Here is a 22531-nt window from a genome sequence, read left to right as displayed (position 1 = left end):
TTTCAACTACTGAAAAACATACCTACATATGAAATAACCTAAATATGAACCCGTGCATCGAACGGGCCAAAATACTAGTTGTCTCTAAGAAAGTGTATTTTCAATTTGAATGCAATAAATAACAAATAGTTAATCAATATAGTTCCAAAAACAAAAGGCATTTGTATTTTCAATTTGAATAGCAATAAATAACAAATAGTTAATCCATATAATTCCAAAAACAAAAGCATTTGATATTGTTGGGCCGAATATTAATTTATAATACAACCTATTTGGGTTGTGAACTTAGCCATTTCTCACACCAAAGACATGAACACATGATAAGGATGACCGCAAAAGTAAGGACAAATCTAAGGTCAAATTCTGTTAATAGAGTAGCCCGACTATTTTGGAGTAGTTTAATGAGGTAGCATGGAGCTTCATATCTCCGCAATAATTAACTAGTTTGGTGGAAAGTAAAAAATTAATATCAATATAACAACTTAAAAGTCGGTTTAAGTCGTATCGAAGTTTTTCGTGTTATTTTTAAAGTATAGCCTTTTCAAAGTATATATATTATGTTCTAAATTCATAACAAAAAGACAGAGTTAAACTCTTTTTAAATGCTGATGAGTTATTCTTTCTATTGTAAAATAAGTTTGAGAGACATTTATTTCAAAAATAATTTTGAAATAGGAAAACCTTTGGAGTTATAAAAGAAAATTGTTTTAAGTGAACAACTATTTTGTACTTCCTCTATTATTAACTACTGTAATAATTTTTTATGAAGTAGAAATGTTTCACAATTATTGTAATAATTCTATTTTATGATGTATTTACTCTGTAATAATTTGATTTTGTGTTCTAAAACTACAAATTTACCTTACTTAAAATTTGTACTAAACAATTCACTTCCTATTGTGCAATTGATTAAAATTAAAGATAAAAACAAGTATTATTTGATGTAGTTGGTAGTATTTTCATCTTACGAACATAAGGGGTTCAATTGTGGTTCTAGAGGATGGAGTATCGTTTATGTTTCCCACGATTTTCTGAGTAACCTGATTAAGGTGTTATTTTGAGCTTGTTAACAAGCAAAACAGATTTCAACAGAGTAGATTAGATGTCAGCAAAGTAAATTGAGTATAAATTTGAATAGAGTAAAGCAGCTTAAAAGAACGGCGCTTTACATTAGGCTCTAATTTATTCATAAGAGACCTCAAATCTTGTAAGGTGATTCTCTTTATCCACGTAAAATGTATGTATGTATTTATGTACGTAACGGAGAGTATGGACGGAAAAAGAACGAGAAAAGACGCCCATAGTAGAGAGGAGTAACAGAAAAAAGCAAATTCCCAAGATACCGACATACGACGTGGGCCTCAGGAAATTGGGGGGGTCGGTCCAACTTCAACTGTTCTCACTAATCACTTTATTAAATCGTCGTTACTACCATTAACACCTCGGAATCCTGATGGTACACGTGACAAACATCGAACCCATCATCCCTAAACATTCCAACGGTTTAGATACATTTTCATTTTCTCAACTGGGATAACTTCAATGTTTAAATTGTTTAATTTTTTTTAAAAAAATGAGCGAGAAAATGACAAGTCTGTAATATAATAATGCGACTAAAGAAATAGTGAAAGAGTGTGTTTTATGAGCTGGTATTAATAAGTGGTGTCCTTTCCAAAACTTAGCCTTTTTTAGATATTTTCGAATACTACACCAGATATATATACAAACACCAAATATAAATCTATTTCTTCATATTTATCTCAATTTTATACTAAATTTTTTTGGGAGAGTAATTTAAAGAAGAAACAAAAATGGGTGTAATGGATCATATTTCCGATTACTTTGATTGTTCTGGTCATGGTCACCGCCACCACCGCAAACAGCTTCAGGTACTTTTATTATCTTTAACTTTTATTTAGTTTTATTTATTTTAAGTGAGTATTTTTGTGTGTTTTTGGAATCTGTATGAAAAAGTAGGGAAAAGAAAGTTGTTAGTGAACAGTGATTCTGTATATACCTGGATCTCTAACTCAAGGACTGGCTTTCTTCAACTGCTTAACCGAGTCTACACTTGTCATTAGTCAGTGATTTTGAATCTTGTTACTCCCTTCGTTAATTGGATGTCTCCTTCTTTTTTTTATGTGAGGAATAAATGCTAGAAATAAGCATCTATTATTAAAGGGACGGAGGGAGTATGTCTACTTGATTTTGAAGTTTTAAGTTACGTTTCGCAACAATTCGAAAAGTCGTGAATTGGAGTTGAAACTGATAAGTTAACTGAAATTATTACTCCGTGTTAGATTACTATAGTTGCTAGAGATGTGATGAGTGAATTTTCATTGAAACGAATTGGTTCATGATTTTACTTGTGTCACTTAATTGAGTCCACCACCAAGTTGGCGGTATAATATAAATTATACAACCAGTTGTATCATGTGTACGTTACAATCGAAGAAGGTGAATGATACATTATTTTTGCTCAATGCTAGCTGTTTACTTGCCGTTTTTTCTATTTCTTTTAATTTAAATTTGTAATTGGTACAAAAATGGATTATTTTTTTTTGGAAGTGGTTGCATCACTTGAGAAAATCATGTCGCACCATCATGGCATCATTGGATGTGACTGTTCAACGTTGCAAATTTTATAAGATTATATGAATAGAAATTTTTATTTGAAACGCAACTACTGCTCTAGTTTTAATCAACGGTCAAATGAGAAACAGGGTGATTAAGAAATGGTTAGAAAATTAATTGTAAATGCAGTAGATTAGTGACCAATTACAAGTTTACAGAATGCAGGTTACAACATCTCAATGTTTGAACACAAATAAATTAATGTGGTTGGCAAAGTGATAATCAAACATAATCTTGTTTATCGTTTTGCTTAATTAGTCTATTTTACTAGGTAACAACTAAGATAATTAGACAGAAATTTACAGGGCTATTATCTAAACAATTAGTGGTCCCATTGCCATGTGCTTAGAAAGACATTTATTTTCTGTCCATTTCATAAATCACTTTGTTTGATTATGGATAAAGGTTTGCTTCATCAATCATCCTCAAGGATGTCATTATACATGATAGAAAAGATGCAAATTATTGGAATGAATTAGAAGAAGAGCATGTTATAAGTATGTTTTGTCACTTATCTATGTTTCTCGAGTTGAACTTATTAGAGCTTAACTTTGTTGCAATCTGACTAAGATAGCCTTTATTATTCCCGAAATTATTATCTATTGATTCACCCTGTTGTTGAGTTAGCGTCAAAATTACATCAATAACACGCCAATGCACAAATTCATGCCATAAACCTTTGGTAAAATAAAATTCAAGGGAAGTTAAAACTTAGCTATTTAAGGACTTCCAATTATAAACTTGGATGAGAACAAGTGCAAAATTTGTTCGAGTTGAGTATAATTACATGTGCAAACTTATAGTGGGATAAGTAATGAATAGACTGAATGGGAAAAATTAGAGGTAAATGAACTACTTGTTGGAATCTTGCCTATAAATTGGTGGTATTACCACTTACCTAACATAAAAAGGTTCTATAAGCTTTTTTAAGACAAACGGAATCATAAAGGTGGTTGTTACCAATTTGAAACATAGTGGTTGTTCAGTTGTTAGCAAATAATGGTACATGTTTTTAGGTTCTAATTCTTAATTATGAGGTGTTAGAACAATGTGTGTATTATTTTAAGGATTAGGGACTATTGACTAATCATTCTTTGTTTAATGTAACGTATGTTCAATCAGACGGTAGAGATCAAGATTAAGATAGACTGTGAAGGATGTGAACGAAAGGTGAGGAGGGCAGTAGAAGGGATGGAAGGTGTAACCCAAGTTGACATTGAACCCAAGCTAAGCAAGCTCACAGTAGTTGGATACGTTGAGCCTAGGAAGGTGTTGGCTCGTGTCAAGCACCGAACAGGGAAGAGGGCAGAGATGTGGCCTTATGTGCCATATGATGTAGTTGGACACCCTTATGCAGCTGGGACGTATGACAGGAAGGCACCTGCTGGGTATGTGAGAAGTTCTGAGTACAATGATCCGCGATCAAATCAGTTGTCACGTATGAGCTCTACTGAGGTGCGTTACACCACAGCATTCAGTGATGAGAATCCTGCTGCATGTTCTATCATGTGATTCTCATTAATCATTAAGGAGAAATTCTCAGTATATGTTATACTTCATATGTCAAAAGACTCCTTTTTCTTTAGTGGTTTGGCAATTAGGTCTAAAATTGGACAGGTTTGTACTATATGTTTGTATTGGATTGGTGTCATTAAGCTTATCTTCCAATCATAAATCAATGTTAATTAAGTATCAGAGACGCTAATTTTGAGACTTGGAGTGAAAGGGTTTTTTTATTTATTATTTATTTATTTATTTTATGCATATACTTTTTTCTTTTATTGGGAGGAAACACCAATGATGCCAACAAAGTTTTATACTGGTATTACAGTGATTCTTTTGATGATTTGATTAACATTTAATCGAGTAGTAGTGTAGTTCGTAGCTCCATTACGTACTTTCTCATAGAATTTGTTAACTTTACTTGCAAACAACATATGAAGTACATTCCTTGTATGATGATGATTGACAAATTTAGGATGGAAGATGTGCATTATTAGAATCCAATGAAAAAGGGCATCTTTGCATGTAGAATTACCAGAATTATAGAATCTCTTTTTGAGGTCACATGAGTTCAGGTATATACTATGTTGGGACTCTTGGAGTCTTGGGGGACTTGTAAGTACAAGTTACTTGCAGTATTACAGTTTACAGATATTTTTTGACAAAACAGTATAGTCATAGATGATGGGAAATACTCATACTCATACTCATAGCATTGAGCTAAGTTTACATTATGGGAGATCCCAGGGGATCCAATGCGGTCCTGAGGTGTTTTTTGTTAGGGCTTTGGTCTTGGATATATTAGTAATTGACTAATTGTGAATGGGGCGAAGTAATTTTAGAAAGGAATATGGGATGGTTCCAAGCGCCAAAACAATATTAAACTACCTCCGTTTTTTTTTTTTTTGCAACTTTAGAATATTTTATATCTCTCAAATAATACCCCATAGTAGAGCTGTCAATACGAGTAAACAGGTCGGGTTTGGGTTGGGTCAACTCAGGTTGGGTCAATTTAGATTAATTCCATAACCTATGCGGGTCGGGTTTGGGTTGGGTCATGCTTGAGTCAGGTCACGTCGGGTCATACTTCTTATCGGGTTTGGGTCGGGTTAAAAACATGTCGAGTCACTCTGGGGTCGGGTGAAAAATAGGTCGGATTTAATTCGGGTTTTCATGGGTTAAAACAGGTTAGGGTAATTCTCGGGTTCGATTCAAGTCAATAATTTGCGGATTAGAATCAGGTCGGGTCATTCTCGGATTTGAGTCGGGTTCGGTTCAAGCCAATACTTTGCAGATTATAATCAGGTCGGGTCATTTTCAAGTCGGGTCATTCTCGGGATCAAGTCGGGTTCGGTTCAAGTCAATAATTTGCATGTTACAATCAGGTCAGGTCATTTCCAAGTAAGGTCCTATTCGGGTTCAACTAACTATAAATAGATAGTTATCATTTTTATCAAGCTAATTATTTCCTTTGACTATAATATATATGTCAATATACTAGGGAACTATAATCTATAATTTAGGAATATAATTATCTTCTTTGACCATACAACAAATATATATTATATTTAACTCTTAAATTTGATAATGATGCTCCTTTCTTTTACTGGCCTGGACCAACTTGGTCTCTCAAGACAAAATGCTTTGATCAACAATAGTAAGGTGGTCCAAATTGCATTTAAGGTGATTTGAAATCGGGTCAAAAACAATTAAGGTTGAATTTAGGTCGGGTCAATAAAAAATCGTGTTAATTTCGAATCGAGTTAGTAACATATCGGGTTGATTTTTTTGGGTTGGGTAAATAATAGGTAAGGTTAAATTTGGGTCGGGTCAATAACAAGTTAGGTTGAATTTGGGTCAGGTCAATAACAAGTCGGGTTAATTTTGGGTCGCGTTTGTAATAGATTGGGTTATATTCGGGTTGGGTTAGGAACAGGTCGGGTTGAATTCAGATCAGGTTAGTAAAAAGTCGGGTTAAATTCGGGTTTTGACGGGTTAAAACGAGTTTGGTCAATTTTGGTTCAAGTAGGGTCCGGTGCAAATTAATTAAATTGGTCGTTGTAAACTGGTAAATCGGTTCAAGTTGTAAACCGGTAAATTGGTCATTTAAAAGCAAAATGAATGGTTCCACACACCCAATTGGATTCGCTGAGGGTATTAGGGACCATGGTGAACATTTCGAAAGTTTCTATTTCCGGACGGAAAAAAGTCCAAAAATTTCAAAAATTGAAGGCTAATGTCCATGCTTTTTGATAAATTTGAGAGGTTTCAGGGACCGGTGTCAAAAAGTCTTGAACTTCTATGGGATATATCTCGAGGTCATATAATGTCGTTTGGAACCATATATGATCATTATTTGTTGTCACAAATGTTCGTGGTTGGTTTGAATTAATGAAATCGGTGCAAGTGGTAAATCGGTAAATTGGTCATTTAAAGGCAAATTGGATGGTTCCACCCACCCAATTAGACTCCCAGAGTATATTAGGGACCATGGTAAACATTTCAGCAATTATTATTTCCGGGAGAAAAAAAAATCAAAATTTTCAAAATTGAAAGCTAATATCCATGCTTTTTGAGAAATTTTGGTGGTTTCAGGACCCGTGTAAATAAGTATTAATATTTTAGGGGATACATCTCAGAGTCATATAATGACGTTTTGGACCATATATGATCATTTAATGTTGTCAAATATGTTCGTAGTAGGCTTGAGTTAATGAAATACGTGCAAGTTGTAAACCAGTAATTAAATTGGCCATTTAATTGCAAATTGGATGGTTCCACCTACCCAATTGGACTCCCGGAGGATATAAGTGACCATGGAAAACATTTCGGCAATTTTTATTTCCGGACGAAAAAATTCAAAAAATTCCAAAATTGAAGACTAATATTAACGCTTTTTGAGATATTTTGGAGGTTTCGGGGCCAGGTGTCAAAAAGTCTTGAAATTTTAGGGGATACATCTCGGGATCATATAATGATGTTTGGAACCATATATGATCATTATTTGTTGTCATAAATGTTCGTGGTAGGCTTGAATTAATGAAATCAGTTCAAGTTGTAAACTGGTAAATTGGTCGTTTAAAGGCAAAATGGATTGTTCCACCCACCCAATGTGACTCTTGGAAAGTATTAGGGACCATGGTAAACATTTCGCCAATTATTATTTTCGGGTGAAAAAAAGTCTAAAAATTCAAAAAATAAAGGCTAATATTCACGTTTTTTGAGAAATTTTGAAGATTTTGGGACCCGATATCGAAAAGCCTTAAAATTCTAGACAATACATCTTGGGGTCATATAATGTCGTTTGGAACCATATATGATCACTAGTTGTTGTCATAAATGTTCGTGTTAGGATTGAGTCAATGAAATTGGTGCAAAGTTGTAATCCGGTAAATTGGTCGTTTAAAGGCAAATTGGATGGTTCCACTCATCCAATTGGACTCCTGGAGGGTATTTGGAACCATGGCAAACATTTCGAAAATTTTTATTTCGGACAGAAAAAAGTCCAAAAATTTCCAAAATTGAAGGCTAATGTCCACGCTTTTTGAGAAATTTGGGAGGTTTCAGGGCACGGTGTCAAAAAGTCTTGAACTTCTATGGGATATATCTCGGGGTCTTATAATGCCGTTTGGAACCATTGAAGATCATTATTTGTTGTCATAAATGTTCGTGGTTGGCTTGAATTAATGAAATCGGTGCAAGTTGTAAAATTGGTCATTTAAAGGCAAATTGGATGGTTTCACCCACCCAATTAGACTCCAATAGGATATAAGGGACCATGGCAAACATTTCGGCAATTATTATTTCCGGGCGAAAAAAATAAAAAAAAAAATCAAAATTGAAGGTTAATATCCATGCTTTTTGAGAAATTTTGGAGGTTTCAGGACCCGGTGTAGAAAAGTATTAATATTTTAGGGAATACATCTCAGGGTCGTACAATGACGTTTTGGACCATATATGATCATTATATGTTGTCATAAATGTTCGTAGTAGGTTTGAGATAATGAAACCTGTGCAAGTTGTAAACCGGTAATTAAATTGGTCGTTTAAAGGTAAATTGGATGGTTCCACCTACCTAATTAGACTCCCGGAGTGTATTAGTGACCATGGTAAACATTTCGGCAATTTTTATTTCCGGACGAAAAAAGTCAAAAAAATTCGAAAATTGAAGACCAATATCCACGCTTTTTGAAAATTTTTGATGGTTTCGGGGACAGGTGTCATAAATCTTGAAAATTTAGGGAATACATCTCGGGTCATAAAATGATGTTTGGAACCTTATATAATCATTATTTAATGTCATAAATGTTCATGATAGGCTTGAATTAATGAAATCGGTGCAAACTATAAACTGGTAAATTGGTCGTTTAAAGGCAAATTGGATTGTTCCACTTACCCAATGGGACTCTCGGACAATATTATGGACCATGGTAAACAATTCGGTAATTTTTATTTTCGGGCGAAAAAAAAAGTCAAAAAATTCAAAATTAAAGGCTAATATCCACGCTTTTTGAGAAATTTTGGAGGATTTGGGGCCCGGTGTCGAAAAGTCTTGAAATTCTAGGGGATATATCTTGGGGTAATGTAATGCCATTTGGAACCATATATGATCATTATTTGCTGTCATAAATGTTTGTGGTAGACTTAAGTTAAAGAAATTGGTGCAAGTTATAAACCGGAAAATAGGCCGTTTAAAGGCAAATTGGATGGTTCTACCCACCCAATAGGACTTCCGAAGGGTATTAGGGACCATGGTAAACATTTCGTCAATTATTATTTTCGAGTGAAAAAAGTCCAAAAAATCAAAAAATAAAGGCTAATATCCACGCTTTTTGAGAAATTTTGAAGGTTTTGGGACCCGATATCGAAAAGCCTTAAAATTCTAGACAATACATCTTAGGGTCATATAATGTTGTTTGGAACCATATGAGATCACTATTTGTTGTCATAAATGTTCATGTTAATTAGGATTGAGTTAATGAAATTGGAAAGTTGTAAACCGGTAAATTGGCCGAATAAAGACAAATTGGATGGTTCCACTCATCTAATTGGACTCCTGGAGGGTATTTGGGACCATGGTAAACATTTCGGGAATTTTTATTTCCGAACAGAAAAAAGTCTAAAAATTCCCAAAATTAAAGGCTAATGTCCATGCTTTTTGAGAAATTTGGGAGGTTTTAGGGCATGGTGTCAGAAAGTCTTGAACTTCTATGGGATATATCTCGGGATCTTATAATGCCGTTAGGAACCATATATGATAATTATTTAATTTGTTGTCATAAATATTCGTGGTAGACTTGAGTTGATGAAATTGGTGCAAGTTATGGACTGGTACGTAAATAGGCTGTTTCAAAGCAAATTAGATGGTTCTACCCACCCAATAGGACTTCCGAAGGGTATTAGGGACCATGGTAAACATTTCGCCAATTATTATTTTCGGGTGAAAAAAAGTCTAAAAATTCAAAAAATAAAGGCTAATATTCACGTTTTTTGAGAAATTTTGAAGATTTTGGGACCCGATATCGAAAAGACTTAAATTTTTTAGACAATACATCTTGGGGTCATATAATGTCGTTTGGAACCATATATGATCACTATTTGTTGTCATAAATGTTCGTGTTAGGATTGAGTCAATGAAATTGGTGCAAAGTTGTAATCCGGTAAATTGGTCGTTTAAAGGCAAATTGGATGGTTCCATTCATCCAATTGGACTTTCGGAGGGTATTTAGGACCATGGTAAACATTTCGGGAATTTTTATTTCCGGACAGAAAAAGTCCAAAAATTTCCAAAATTGAAGGAGAATGTCCACGCTTTTTGAGAAATTTGGGAGGTTTTAGAGCACGGTGTCAAAAAGTCTTGAACTTCTATGGGATATATCTCGGGGTCTTATAATGCTGTTTGGAATCATATATGATCATTATTTGTTGTCATAAATGTTTGTGGTAGGCTTGAATTAATGAAATCGATGCAAGTTGTAAAATTGATCATTTAAAGGCAAATTGGATGGTTTCATTCACCTAATTAGACTCCTATAGGATATAAGGGATCATGGTAAACATTTCGGCAATTATTATTTCCGGGCGAAAAAAATCAAAAAATTTCAAAATTGAAGGCTAATATCCATGCTTTTTGAGAAATTTGGGAGGTTTCAGGGCACGGTGTCAGAAAGTCTTGAACTTCTATGGGATATATCTCGGAGTCATATAATGTCGTTTGGAATCATATATGATCATTATTTGTTATCATAAATGTTCGTGGTAGTCTTTAATTAATGAAATCGGTGCAAGTTGTAAACCGAAAAATTGGTCATTTAAAGTCAAATTGGATGGTTCTACTCACCCAATTAGACTCCCAGAGGGTATTAGGGAACATGGTAAACATTTCGGCAATTTTTAATTATGTGCGAAAAAAAGTCAAAAAATTTCCAAAATTAAAGGTTATTATCCACGTATTTTGAGAAATTTTGGAGGTTTCGGACTCGGTGTCGGAAAGACTTGAGATTTTAGGGAATACATCTTAGGGTCTTATAATTCCGTTTGGAACTATTTATGATCATTATTTGTAGTCATACATGTTCGTGGTGGGCTTGAGTTAATGAAATCGGTGCAAGTTGTAAATCGGTAAATTGGCTGTTTAGAGGCAAATTTGATGGATACACCCACCCAATTGGATTACAGGAGTGTGTTAGGGATCATGGTAAAAATTTCGACAATTTTTATTTTTGGGCACAAAAAAATCAAAAAATTCCAAAATTGAAGGCTAATATTCACGTTTTTTGAGAAATTTTGGAGGTTTTTGGGCCAGGTGTCGAAAAGGCTTGAGATTTTAGGAGATACATCTCGGGGTCATATAATGCCGTTTGGAACCATATATGATTATTATATGTTTTCATAAATGTTCGTGGTAGGCTTGAATGATAGAAATTGGTCCAAAGTTGTAAATTGGTAAATTAAAGGCAAATTGGATTGTTTCACTCACCCAATTGGGCTTCTAGAGGGTATTAGGGATTATGGTAAACATTTCGGCAATTTTTATTTTCGGGCGAAAAAAAGTCAAAAAATTCCAAAACTGAAGGCTATAATCAGTTCAGTTCCTAATTTTTCTTCTCTCATAAAATATTCATTTAAGCTCTATTCAATTTAGTTCAACTCCTATCAGTACAATTGAGTTTTGCATAGTATCAAGACAAATTCAATAACAATTGACATACTCACATTTTATTCCGTTTATATATACTGAATTGATCAAATTGTAAATATAATTCCTCAAAAAAAAAAAAAAAAAAAAAAAAAAAAGTACTTGACCCATTTTCCACAATTGGGCCAAGTCATTTCATGAGTATATGCCAATCTTTTTTCGGCGGGAAAACCCTACTTTCCCTCCCTAATTAAACCCAGGTAAGTGCTTCCAATATCGGCGGGAAAATTACCAAAAACATACCCAGTATTCAGAGAGAGAAAAAGAGGAGAGAGAAAGCAGGAAAAATGGGCGAAGAAGATGAAGTTGAGATGACTGAAGCACAATTAAACGAAGAATTTGCAGTTTGGAAGAAGAATACTCCAATTCTGTACGATCTCGTCGTTTGTCATCCCTTGGAATGGCCATCTCTAACCGTTCAATGGCTTCCTTCATCACCCCAGATCAACCCAGATTCATCTCTCGCCGTTCATCAGCTTATCCTTGGGACCCACACTTCCGATGATTCCCCTAATTATCTTATGGTTGCTGATGTTCACCTTCCCCCCAACAATGGCCCTTGTTCCTCTGCTCCGAAGGTAAGAAAAAAGTTATGCCCACCAAGTGTTTGATGAAATGCGTGAGTGAATGTTGTTTTGATTTTTTTGGGTTTTTTTGTTAGGTGGAGATTGTGAAGAAGTTTTGTGTTGATGGGGAGGTTAATCGAGCTGGGTTTATGCCACAAAAGCCGAATCTTGTTGCGGCAAAAACGAGTGGTTTGGAGGTTTATGTTTTTGATGTTGCTAAGGAAGCAAACTCGAATGTGTGTGATCCTGAGGTGAGATTGAGGGGTCATGAGAAGGAAGGTTATGGGCTTTCATGGAGTCCTTTAAAGGAGGGTTATTTGTTGAGTGGTTCTTATGATTGCAAGATTTGTTTGTGGGATGTGTCCTCCATGCCTCAAAGTAAAGTTCTTGATTCCATGAATGTTTATAAGGTAATTCATTTGTTAGCCTGTTTTTGTGTGATTTTAGTAGCTGAGTTTAGTGATAAGAAGAATTGCGATTTATCTTTTGTTAATTACATGTTTAGGCCCATGAGAATATAGTTGAGCATGTGGCTTGGCATCCAAAGAATGAAAACTTGTTTGGTTCGGTGGGTGATGATGCAAGGCTGATGATCTGGGATTTGCGCTCTGATAAGCCCCAACAGTCTGTTATAGCTCATGAAAAAGAGGTATACTTCAATATCCCTTTTGCTTGGAATTTACGTGCACACACACAAACACACACACAGAGAACAAAGGTGGAATTGGTGCTTTGATTTCTAAATGGTTGCAATATGTCAGTTGGGTTTGTAAACGTAATGTGTATTATGCCTAGTCTCCTATCTTCTCCTTGTGTCCTTAGATTGCATTTTACTCATGTTTATTGTTGTTCTGGGAAGAAGAGGATTATTTCATGCATTACCTTTAAGCTTTGAGGGTATGTTATAGCAAATTTAATTTAACTATAGCATATTAGCATGTACTCCATATGTTAACTACTTGGTTTATTGGAATGTAACACTGTTTTAGAGAAGTTTATCAATAATGTTATCTGTATAGGATAGATTCTGCTCATTCCCCTTCCCGTGGTATCCTTGTGGAATCTTGACCTGAATATCTCAAATTTGTAAGCTTTCATGATATTTACACAATTATTTGGGAGATATAGACCACTATTTTATTGTTGTATCCCTTTGATGTACAATAAACCGTTTGTTTTTCTCCAGGTCAATTATCTATCTTTCAACTCATTCAACGAATGGATTGTGGCGACAGCTTCTTCTGATACCACCATCGGACTGTTTGATATTCGGAAGCTAGATACACCCTTGCATGCCTTGTCTAGTCACACGTATGATCAAGTCCCAGCAGTGATTTTCATTGTCTATTGAATAGCTATGTTTGGAATTCAAATTTATGCCCTGTTAATTGACAAATTATCAATAGGCTTGGGATTTTACTAATATATATCTTCCATTGTATTTGCAGTGAAGAAGTTTTCCAGGTTGAATGGGATCCCAATCACGAGACCATATTGGCATCATCTTCTGATGACAGAAGGCTAATGGTTTGGGACCTTAACAGGTACAATCTTATGTGTTTGCATTTCACCTTTTGAAACCAGTTTGTGGATTAATAAGAGACTGATATACGAAATCAACTGTAGAACTGTTCAGAAAAAAGCATAACACCATTCAACAGTTTTAAGTTGATTCCTCCAAAACTGTTTTCCTTTAAAATGTCAGATTATCAACTGAGAATCAATCTATTTACTTTTTATGGAATTATGTTTTACAGAGTTGGTGATGAGCAGTTGGAAGGAGAAGCACAGGACGGGCCTCCAGAACTCCTTTTCTCTCACGGAGGACACAAGGCTAAAATATCAGACTTCTCTTGGAACAAAAATGAACCATGGATGATCTCAAGTGTGGCGGACGACAACACAGTACAAATTTGGCAAATGGCTGAGAGTATATACCGTGATGAGGATGATATACCAGCTGAATGAGCTCCCTTGAGCTTTTGTAATCCTCAGCTTGTCTTAGACTAGTTACAAATTTTCAAAAGGATATTAACTTATTAATGTTAGTTTGACGGTGTTTTTCAGATAGTATTGTATCAATCAGTGGTGATGGTCACCAAGTTTAAGAGTCGTTTCTCAAGTCTCTATACAAAGTAGTTAAACTCATTGCGCCACAAGTCTAAGCTCATCAGATTTACTGTATGCTATAACAAAGGTCAATTTACTAATGCAGTTGTTCTAGCTATGAATTGTATACTCCAAAAGTTCCAACGAATATTTTATCCCTGATCATATGTGCTAGATAAAGAAGATGAGAATATAGTGTTGCCCTCAATCACAGTAGTAATATTCTCGACATTTCACACTTATCTTGTGAACTTGCCTTTTAGCTTTAGGCAATAAGATTGAAATAGTTGCGGATGGGGAAAACCCAAAAAAGGCAAAATACCCTGTTTTTTTTTTTACAGTGCAAAATAATACTGTTTGTGACATCCATTTATTTTAAGTTGAAACGTGACAGGGTAGCACCATGCCACCATGTCATATGTATTAAGCTTCGTGATGAGAGATAGATTGAACCCAAATCTAGCAAGTAATGTCGTGACTTTTTTCGAGCATGGGACAGAGCCCAGGCATCAACTTTCAAACTAGAAACTCGGATTCACTCAAATTTATCAAGCTGCAAACCTTTCGCCAAAATGTGATCTTTGCACATTCAAGGTAATCGCAAAACCTACAGGTCACAAAAGGATGAAAATCTTGGAACTTCTTGATAGATTATAAGTTCTAATCTCAAGTCATACAAACATATTATTCACGGAAGACATAAAGATATTATCAAAAGAAAAGAAAAAAAGAAACTGAACGAACCAGCAACTACAAGTCCTAAGCATAAGTATGTTCTAAGATTACAAAAAAGGGTGGATAAACAACTCCACGAAACAAAAGAACATAGTACAGAAGATAGATCCACATGAGCGGAAGAAAAGAGGATAATCAGAGAACAAGAGTGAGCTAAATATAGAGCTCTATTGAGCAATGAAAGCATTCCTAGCTCACCAACGCGTGCTTTCATAAGATACATGTCTCGACTTCACATCTCCTTGGCATCAACAGTAACCAAATAGCTTGCAAGTGCGGCATGATTAGCTGTACAATGAACAAAGCAGTTCGTGTTAGCCTCTGCAAAAATCATAATTTATAAATCAATAGTAGACACTAGACAGCAGCAAACAATGCCATTAAAACAATTAACATGATAAGATACATGGTACCCTAATAAAAAGCATGAAAAGAATCCTGCATGCAGCAATCCTAAGATATTATATCTCCAGTTGTCAATACAAGAATCCGAATCAAATGAGAACACATACAATAGTAATACAATCATCTCAGTGAATAGCATCAAGCAAATATCAGTAACCACTGTTCAGCCACCCTTCATTCCACACCCCACATTTAAAGGCTATTAAATCTAAGTTCTAAACTGAACACAGGAGCAACAAGTATTCAGAAGTAAAGCCAACAAGTTTACAGATTTAGAGGATAAGAGGAGAGAAAAACGTGTGAGATATATAATACACATTATAAGCAACCAAGAATAAACAGCTTTAGTTCTCAGAACTATTTTTCAGTTTTCAATGTACCTGCTCCAACTGAAGTCTATTAAGTCCATACAAATGGCGACCAAACGTTAATACCAACTTAAAAGGAGTGAGAACAACCCCCCCCCCCCCCCCCCCTCCCCCCAAAACAAAAAAAAAAAAAAAAAAAAAATATTCATCCAGAATTAACAATCAGTTACACTATTTTGGGAATTCGCACACGCTTCCTAGAAAAGAAGAGTATGATCAGTTTCCCAAACATACACCCTCATAAAAGGAGTAATGGAAAGAATCTGAAAAGAAGATAGCTAATATTCAGAATATTTTAAGTAAATCATGATGAACGACAGGAGCGATATAATGATTAATTTGGGACAATAGAAATTGTCAAAAGTTAGATCATTGAAAGCTGAAACAAGTACATGGAAGAGAGAGAGTAAGGAAACCGTGAAATTCTTGGTCATCCTTTTATGGAAGAGAGAAAACGATATACCAATGCCCAAAAAATTGTTTGTCAAGCCAGTAACCCTTGCGGCCTTGCCTATGCTCTATAGCTCTTAAGCCATCAATAAGTCACTAGCTCCTCATTTAGAAATTCTAAATAAAATGCTTATTCCCAAAATCCATCATGAGTCCAATAAGTTCATCATATCCAATTGTTAAGTCCTCCTTACTAAAGACATTCAATCATCAAAAACCTAACACTAGGGTTTGCTACTTCAAACAACTCAATTTCCCTGGCTGCACCAATGTCAAACCTATATGGCCATTTCCAACACTCCATTCATGCACAATAGTATCAATGTATGATCCTTCAATATATCCAGAAGTTGACACCCATCCCACTCATTTTCAGCATATTGGACACACTTCTCCGCCAAGAGCTTGGTATAAGAAACCATAATATACACTTGTGTGTCACAAGTTTCAAAGGAAGTTCAACCTCAAATATGTGAATGAAGAGTGCAACAAGATTCTCTGCCAAGAGCTTGGTATAAGAAACCATAAAATACACTTGTGTGTCACAAGTCTCAGAAGAAGTTCAACCTCAAATATGTGTATGAAGAGTGCAACACGATTAACATGCATATCAATGTAATAATCCAATGACCAATTACAAGTGAACTGGTAAGAAAATGGAGAGACTGAGATCAGAAATTAGAAGCAAGATAATAGTGGAGAGGAATAAATTTGTAAAGGAAAACAAAAACAGTTTTATAGGTGAAAGAGGAAAGGAATTCTTGCTTGGATATTTTTCTATGCGCACCCCCCCCCCCCCCCGCCCCAAAAAAAAAACTCCCCAACCCCGGTTGGTAGTTTGGTAAATGCCATTATGCCAAGTAAACACACACTTAAAACAACAATTCTTGTATTTGCATATTATTTCATCCTATCAGCACCATTTAGGCTGCATTACAAGATAATTTATTCTAATGGCAACTTTCACACATTAACCATTTCAAACTGCTAAATCAGCAGCAGCACAGCTATTACATTACGAAAGTGCTTTTGCTGAATTCTGCACAAAGTATCACAATTTACACAAAGCACAGCATCAAACATAATAAAGGAGGGCAAACATAACAAACACCAGGTCACCAAATCTGATATCACTGTAAATTGGTCAGTAGGATATAAGTAAATGTACTTCAATTAGACAAACATCATTGTGCAAACAGGAAACACTTGCCTCAATACAACACCAGTAGATGTACATAATCTAATTTCTTCTTACGGCTGAGTTGGATAAATCAGGGGTAATGGGGAATAGTCGATTATACATACGAGATGCAGAAATCAGGATATATCAGGGGAAATGGGGAATCGTCCATCATACATATGAGATGCAGAAATCAAATGACAATATGAATATTGGAAACCCAAGCAATGAATTCATGAAATTAACATCTTCACCGTACTTATTAATACATAATTAAAGATATAAAAAGCATGATAGAATCAAACCAAAGACTTTGCTAAAAGTTTGATTCAAGCAAAGAAACATTCAATCCAATAAGAATGACAACAAATTTAAAAAAAAAAAAAAAAAAAAAAAACTTATCACCTTTTTCTCCTAGCATTACCAGATGAAACACCAATGGATGTTACATTTGTTGTGCCACAACTTAAAAGGTCCTTTGGTGCAGATCCCAGGCTAGCCATGCAATTCTCATACTCACACTGAGCATCTATGTTTGCCCCTTCCCCAGGTTTTCCATCGACACCAGGGTGGAGACAATAAATTTGATCACCACACTGAGCATTGCATGGAATCATGTACGAACCAGGAAAGTTATTATTGTTGGCAATATTCTGATACATATCCCCACTCTTGACTGGCCTTTGGTATGGAAAAGAGCCTATTTCCCCTTCAATTCTTCCCCTAATGTCAACAAGCAGACACTTAAGCCTGGCAATCTCAGCTTCCAATGCAGCCTGACCCTGTAATCTCTTTATCAATTGCTGGTTCAAAGCCCTCAATTTCACAACCTCGTCCTCCAACGAGGCTGCATGTGCTTTCTTCTTTTGCCGATACTTGCGAACAGCTTCTCTATTACCCCCTCTCTCCCTCCCGCGTTTCCTAGATTTCTGTTCCCCGGATTCAGCAGAATCATCATTGTTCCCACTTTTCTCTTCACTAGAAGGGGGCAAGATTTTTGTGTGCACATGAAAACAGGTGTGCGTATGAGATAAATCAGGCCCGGGGGGATTACAGGTGTGGGTATGAGTACAAGCGTGAGTATCCCTCAGTAGTTCGTCAAAGAAACTATCCATTGATCCACTACTGGGAATCTCGCCAATGTTTGCACTAGAAAGGAGCTCTTGGTTTGAAAATTCAAGCTCTCCATCATCCATTAAAGGAACTCGATTGCTATTACTACTGTTAGTGTTGTTGCAATTAATCTGGTTGTTACCTTCCATCATTGCCAAAATTCACCCTAGAAAAAGCCCAAATTGTAAAAATTCAATTCAACCCAGATGAAATTTCCCCATCAAGTATCCAAATTGAGCAAAAAATTCACATAAATTAATCAATATTACTCAAAACCCTAAAACAAATTATCCAAATTGCCAAAACTAATCATTCAATGATCGCAAATTCAACTGACACCCAATTAAATTAACCCAATTTAAAGACATAGTGCATTAAGAAAACACACATACACTAATCAATTCCCCAAAAAGAGCGCAAATTTACACAACCCTAAACACGAATTGCACCAAAACAGCACTATCAACCAAAATATAAGCAAACCCAGAAACAAAAATCATAAATCATACAGTAAAATTACAATAAAACGCTAAATTAAATAGCAATTCTTACCGACAATCAGGCAAGGAATCCTACTACTTCTGGGTAAAATGAACAATCTTCACCCTAAAAGAAACAGAATTGAAAACAAAAATTGAATGCTGACGACCGAACGAGTGGAGAGAGAAAGAGAAGAGTATCGCCGATGAGAAAAGGGGCGAAAAAACCCTAGAAGAGGAGAGAGAAAGTAATAAGGTTGTTTAAACGAAAATGGCAAGAAAATTGAGTGGAGGGGGCAGAAGTGAGGACATAGCCAGGCCAAATAGTTTGACGAGGCAATCGCAGAATCTCTCACCTCTGGTTTTTCATTGAAATCACTTCAAGACCCTTTTCCTGGGAATTTGTACTTAATTCAAGGGCTTCCTTGCAATTTTTGATTAATTTTTTAGAATCTAATCATTTCATTTTGCACTCATCATCTTGTTTAGAATGTAGATGTTTACTCGTTGACATAAGTCACTAACTCATTCGTAGACCTAGTGCTCTGCCAAATAAAAAAAAAAAAAAAAAAAAAAAAAAAGACCTAGTGTATTTTTGTTCCCTTTTATATCATTCTCCATAAATAATTAATAGTTTTACTTTTAAGAGGATTCTCTAATTAATGTTATTGTATTTAATCATTAGTGAAAAAAATAATAAAAATCTTTGTTTATCGGTACACATTGAAGTAGCGATTTTCTGATTAATGAGTAACTAAGTCTATGTTTAAGAATTTTTTTTTTTTTTTTTGACAAGAAAGAAAATATTAAATTGTTACTTCAAGTAGCAATTAAAAGATATAGTTCTCCTTATGTTTCAAAGGAATTGGCTACAAGAGAACTATGAACAAAGAGTTTTTCTCCCCTTTTTGCCTGACTTTTGATATATTCAATTTACAAATTAAAATGTGAATCTAACAAATTTCATTTGATTATTTTGATATAAATAGATGAAAGTTTGACTAAAATTGAGTTGGGATGAGTAAAGTATGTTAAATGAATTAAAGTTTGACCAATATCAATTTTGGAGGAGTGAAGTATGTTTTTGTTTGAGTGTGGATAATGAAACACCTTAGCTATTTTGATTTTAAATTAGATGAGATCATAACACCGTAGCTTGTTATTTTTTGGTGTTTTGATTGTCATAACAACGAATGATGAGACTCGATCTCTAGATCCCCTGAAATTGAAAAGGAAGCTTTAACCAACTAAGCTATCTCTTACTCTTTCACCATCGAGACGTAATAACAATATGAATCATGTTAAGTTTTCGATTAGGAAGAAGCAATCTTAGTAACGGAAGATATTAAAGTTTCGTAATTCTAAATTATAACACAATTTGGATTATTCAAATAGTTGGGTACAAGTAGTAAGATTAGTCAAGTATAGATTTTTTTTTTTTTTTTGAAGACAAGTATAGATTATTATTTATGTATTTATTTCATGATTTTAACATCACTTTCTCTCTATAAAAGTAAAAAAAAAAAAAAAAAACAATTATTTTCTCAAATTATATTGATTAAGATTTTAAATAGAATCATAAACTATTTCTTTTTTCCTAGGGAATTCATAATACTAGTAATACTTCTGATCAAGGATATCAAATATGAATATATGATATAATATTAGTTTATTGAAAAAGAATCAATCAAAAAATGACATTGAGAGCATATTCATATTTATAAATGTATTAAGAAATAAATAGGAAGTAATAATTTGACATTGATGCTTGATCTAAATTATACATACTACACTTATCACCAGTACAACTTACACATTACTCGTCCAAATAAATAGGCAATCCGTACTCATTATTCTTCCATGTTTTCCCAATGGAAAAGGATGTAATAAAGACTTTATATAAATGGAATATTTAATTCAGAATAAATTCAACCTGATAGGATATCAAACGTAAAACCCTTTATTTTTTATTTTTGTAATTGTTTATCATTTATTTATTTTAGGCTTAGTCTTGTTTGCTTTTTTATTATAGGAATCTCAACATGAAAATATACCGTACTTATAAAAACGGATTTGTTTTGGACCACTTGATAAACCCCCAAAAATAATGTATTTTCATGCTAAGTCCTAATCTCAGAAGACTAGTCTCAAATTTTATTTATTAAATTTTATTTATTAAAATTTATAAAATTAATAATTGAAGAATGGTTTTAAGAATGGTTTAAAAATCTTAATTTACATATCAATACGCGGCAAGTTGTGAGTAGAGGTTTAGTTGTCTATCTTTTAATGTTCATATTATATTTATATTATATAAACTAAAAGAGATTCATTATTCTTTTTATACTTCATTCATTGGTTCCAAAAACAGATTCATGATATAAAATGCTCAGGTTGCAAGAACTTTGGCTTTTGAAGAATTTGATTGGCCAAGTTGTTAGAAGGAGAAAATTAGATGTTTTGCCTATAAATATTAAAATAATATTGCCACATTTGACTTTAACGCCATATAATTCTTTTGTTTTCCTAATTACTTTTCCGGTAGCAAATTTCAGTCTGTTAGGGCCTGTTCTCATTGACTAAACTCAGCTGAACTGAACTGAGCTGAACTGAACTGAAATGAATATTTTATAAGAGAAGGAAATTAGGAGCTGAGCTGAACGGAACTGAACTGAATTTCAACGTAAGAGAACATACCCTTAGTTTCTTTGATCTCACTCGGTGTTCCTTTTCCATTTTGTGATAAGGAGATAAGTAATTAGCTAAAATTAAGTCTACTCTTTTTTATTTTTTAATTGAGATACTTTGTACATAATATATTAGAGGCATGTTTTTTTTTTGATATATTGAGTAGATTTGTAAATTAGCTAAAAATGAGAAGTTTTAGTTGTTATATAAAGAATAATGTGATTTTCATTTAGTTTTAATTTTGGTTGTCATAATATTGGTTTTAGGGGATTTTTTTTTCCCTTATTGGATTTAGTTCAGATTACCTTAATTCCATTTTTGTAATCATGATAAAGTCCAATAAATATAAATTTGTAACTATTCGATGTATATAGTACAATCACTTAGGGTATGTTTACATTTATTGAATTGAGCTGAACTGAATTGAACTAAAATAGATATTTTATGAAAGAAGGAAATTAGGCTTTAAACTGAACTGAAATTAAGCTGAAGTGAACAAACCTTTAAAATAAGTCCAACTATGCGGTCGAGGATAGTTTAGCCTAGTACTCCATGAGTCCTAGTTACTCGATATTTTTAACAAAGTAATCCAGCATAATTATGGGAAACATAACAGAAATGTAAAATGTTGGAATTTAAAAGATCGGAAATCATAGTTGGTTTATTCATCTCATAACTCATAACAAGTTGAGATGTTGACAGTCATAGTCATACAATAGATGCTCCTAAAAGTAAAATTTGCGGAAGAACGTACGTGCATCTTCTGTTCGTTGGTCGAAATATATAGTAGTATAAAATAATGTTTGGAATAAATACTCCAACTTTTATTTTGAGAAGAGAAGATGCATGCAACGCTTTTGGCACAATAGACGGACGCCTTTATTTTGAATGAACGGATGGAGTGATGGACCGCCTTACTTTACATTCTACTCTATTTTTTCCAATGGTCTATATTTCTTGGGTGAGCTAGAGTGAAAGTGACCTTAAGACACGTGTCAAGTCATAGGCTTATTGGAATACACCTATTACTACTTCCTCCGTTTTATTTAGCTGACATGTTTCTTTAGTCACGTTTGTCAATGCATAACTTTAACAATTCACAT

General features: G+C 34.2%; 3 protein-coding genes across 3 annotated transcripts; 2 read left to right on the top strand and 1 right to left on the bottom strand.

Moving 5' to 3' along the window:
* Positions 1 to 1598: 1598 nt before the first annotated feature.
* LOC145559087 (heavy metal-associated isoprenylated plant protein 26-like) lies at positions 1599 to 4381 on the top strand. The gene is made up of 2 exons (XM_081620498.1): positions 1599 to 1889; positions 3757 to 4381. Exons 1-2 carry the CDS (start codon positions 1812 to 1814, stop codon positions 4144 to 4146), a joined length of 468 nt encoding a protein of 155 aa, XP_081476624.1. The 5' UTR covers positions 1599 to 1811; the 3' UTR covers positions 4147 to 4381.
* A 7174-nt stretch (positions 4382 to 11555) lies between these two features.
* On the top strand, positions 11556 to 14121 carry LOC145560418 (WD-40 repeat-containing protein MSI2-like). Its single transcript, XM_081621668.1, has 6 exons — positions 11556 to 11913; positions 11997 to 12311; positions 12407 to 12550; positions 13088 to 13212; positions 13350 to 13445; positions 13659 to 14121. The coding sequence occupies exons 1-6, from the start codon at positions 11623 to 11625 to the stop codon at positions 13867 to 13869; spliced, it is 1182 nt and encodes a 393-aa protein (XP_081477794.1). The 5' UTR covers positions 11556 to 11622; the 3' UTR covers positions 13870 to 14121.
* A 512-nt stretch (positions 14122 to 14633) lies between these two features.
* On the bottom strand, positions 14634 to 19156 carry LOC145559086 (basic leucine zipper 23-like). The gene is made up of 3 exons (XM_081620497.1): positions 18814 to 19156; positions 17554 to 18427; positions 14634 to 15033 (listed from the first exon to the last, which is right to left on the bottom strand). The coding sequence occupies exons 2-3, from the start codon at positions 18411 to 18413 to the stop codon at positions 15030 to 15032; spliced, it is 864 nt and encodes a 287-aa protein (XP_081476623.1). The 5' UTR covers positions 18414 to 18427; positions 18814 to 19156; the 3' UTR covers positions 14634 to 15029.
* Positions 19157 to 22531: the final 3375 nt, after the last annotated feature.

Source organism: Chenopodium album, chromosome 9 (assembly GCF_948465745.1).
Source record: "Chenopodium album chromosome 9, dcCheAlbu1.1, whole genome shotgun sequence".
Classification (NCBI taxonomy): domain Eukaryota; kingdom Viridiplantae; phylum Streptophyta; class Magnoliopsida; order Caryophyllales; family Amaranthaceae; genus Chenopodium; species Chenopodium album.
Note: the sequence above shows the minus strand (reverse complement) of the source record. Positions and strands in the feature narration are given on the sequence as shown.

Excerpts from the sequence above, each read along its gene's own strand:
- LOC145560418 (XM_081621668.1), top strand. The coding sequence starts at position 11,623 with ATGGGCGAAGAAGATGAAGTTGAGATGACTGAAGCACAATTAAACGAA. Across the intron at positions 12,312-12,406 it reads ATTCCATGAATGTTTATAAG|GCCCATGAGAATATAGTTGA; the intron begins GTAATTCATTTG and ends TTACATGTTTAG. Across the intron at positions 13,446-13,658 it reads ATGGTTTGGGACCTTAACAG|AGTTGGTGATGAGCAGTTGG; the intron begins GTACAATCTTAT and ends TATGTTTTACAG.
- LOC145559087 (XM_081620498.1), top strand. The coding sequence starts at position 1,812 with ATGGGTGTAATGGATCATATTTCCGATTACTTTGATTGTTCTGGTCAT. Across the intron at positions 1,890-3,756 it reads ACCACCGCAAACAGCTTCAG|ACGGTAGAGATCAAGATTAA; the intron begins GTACTTTTATTA and ends ATGTTCAATCAG.
- LOC145559086 (XM_081620497.1), bottom strand. The coding sequence starts at position 18,413 with ATGATGGAAGGTAACAACCAGATTAATTGCAACAACACTAACAGTAGT.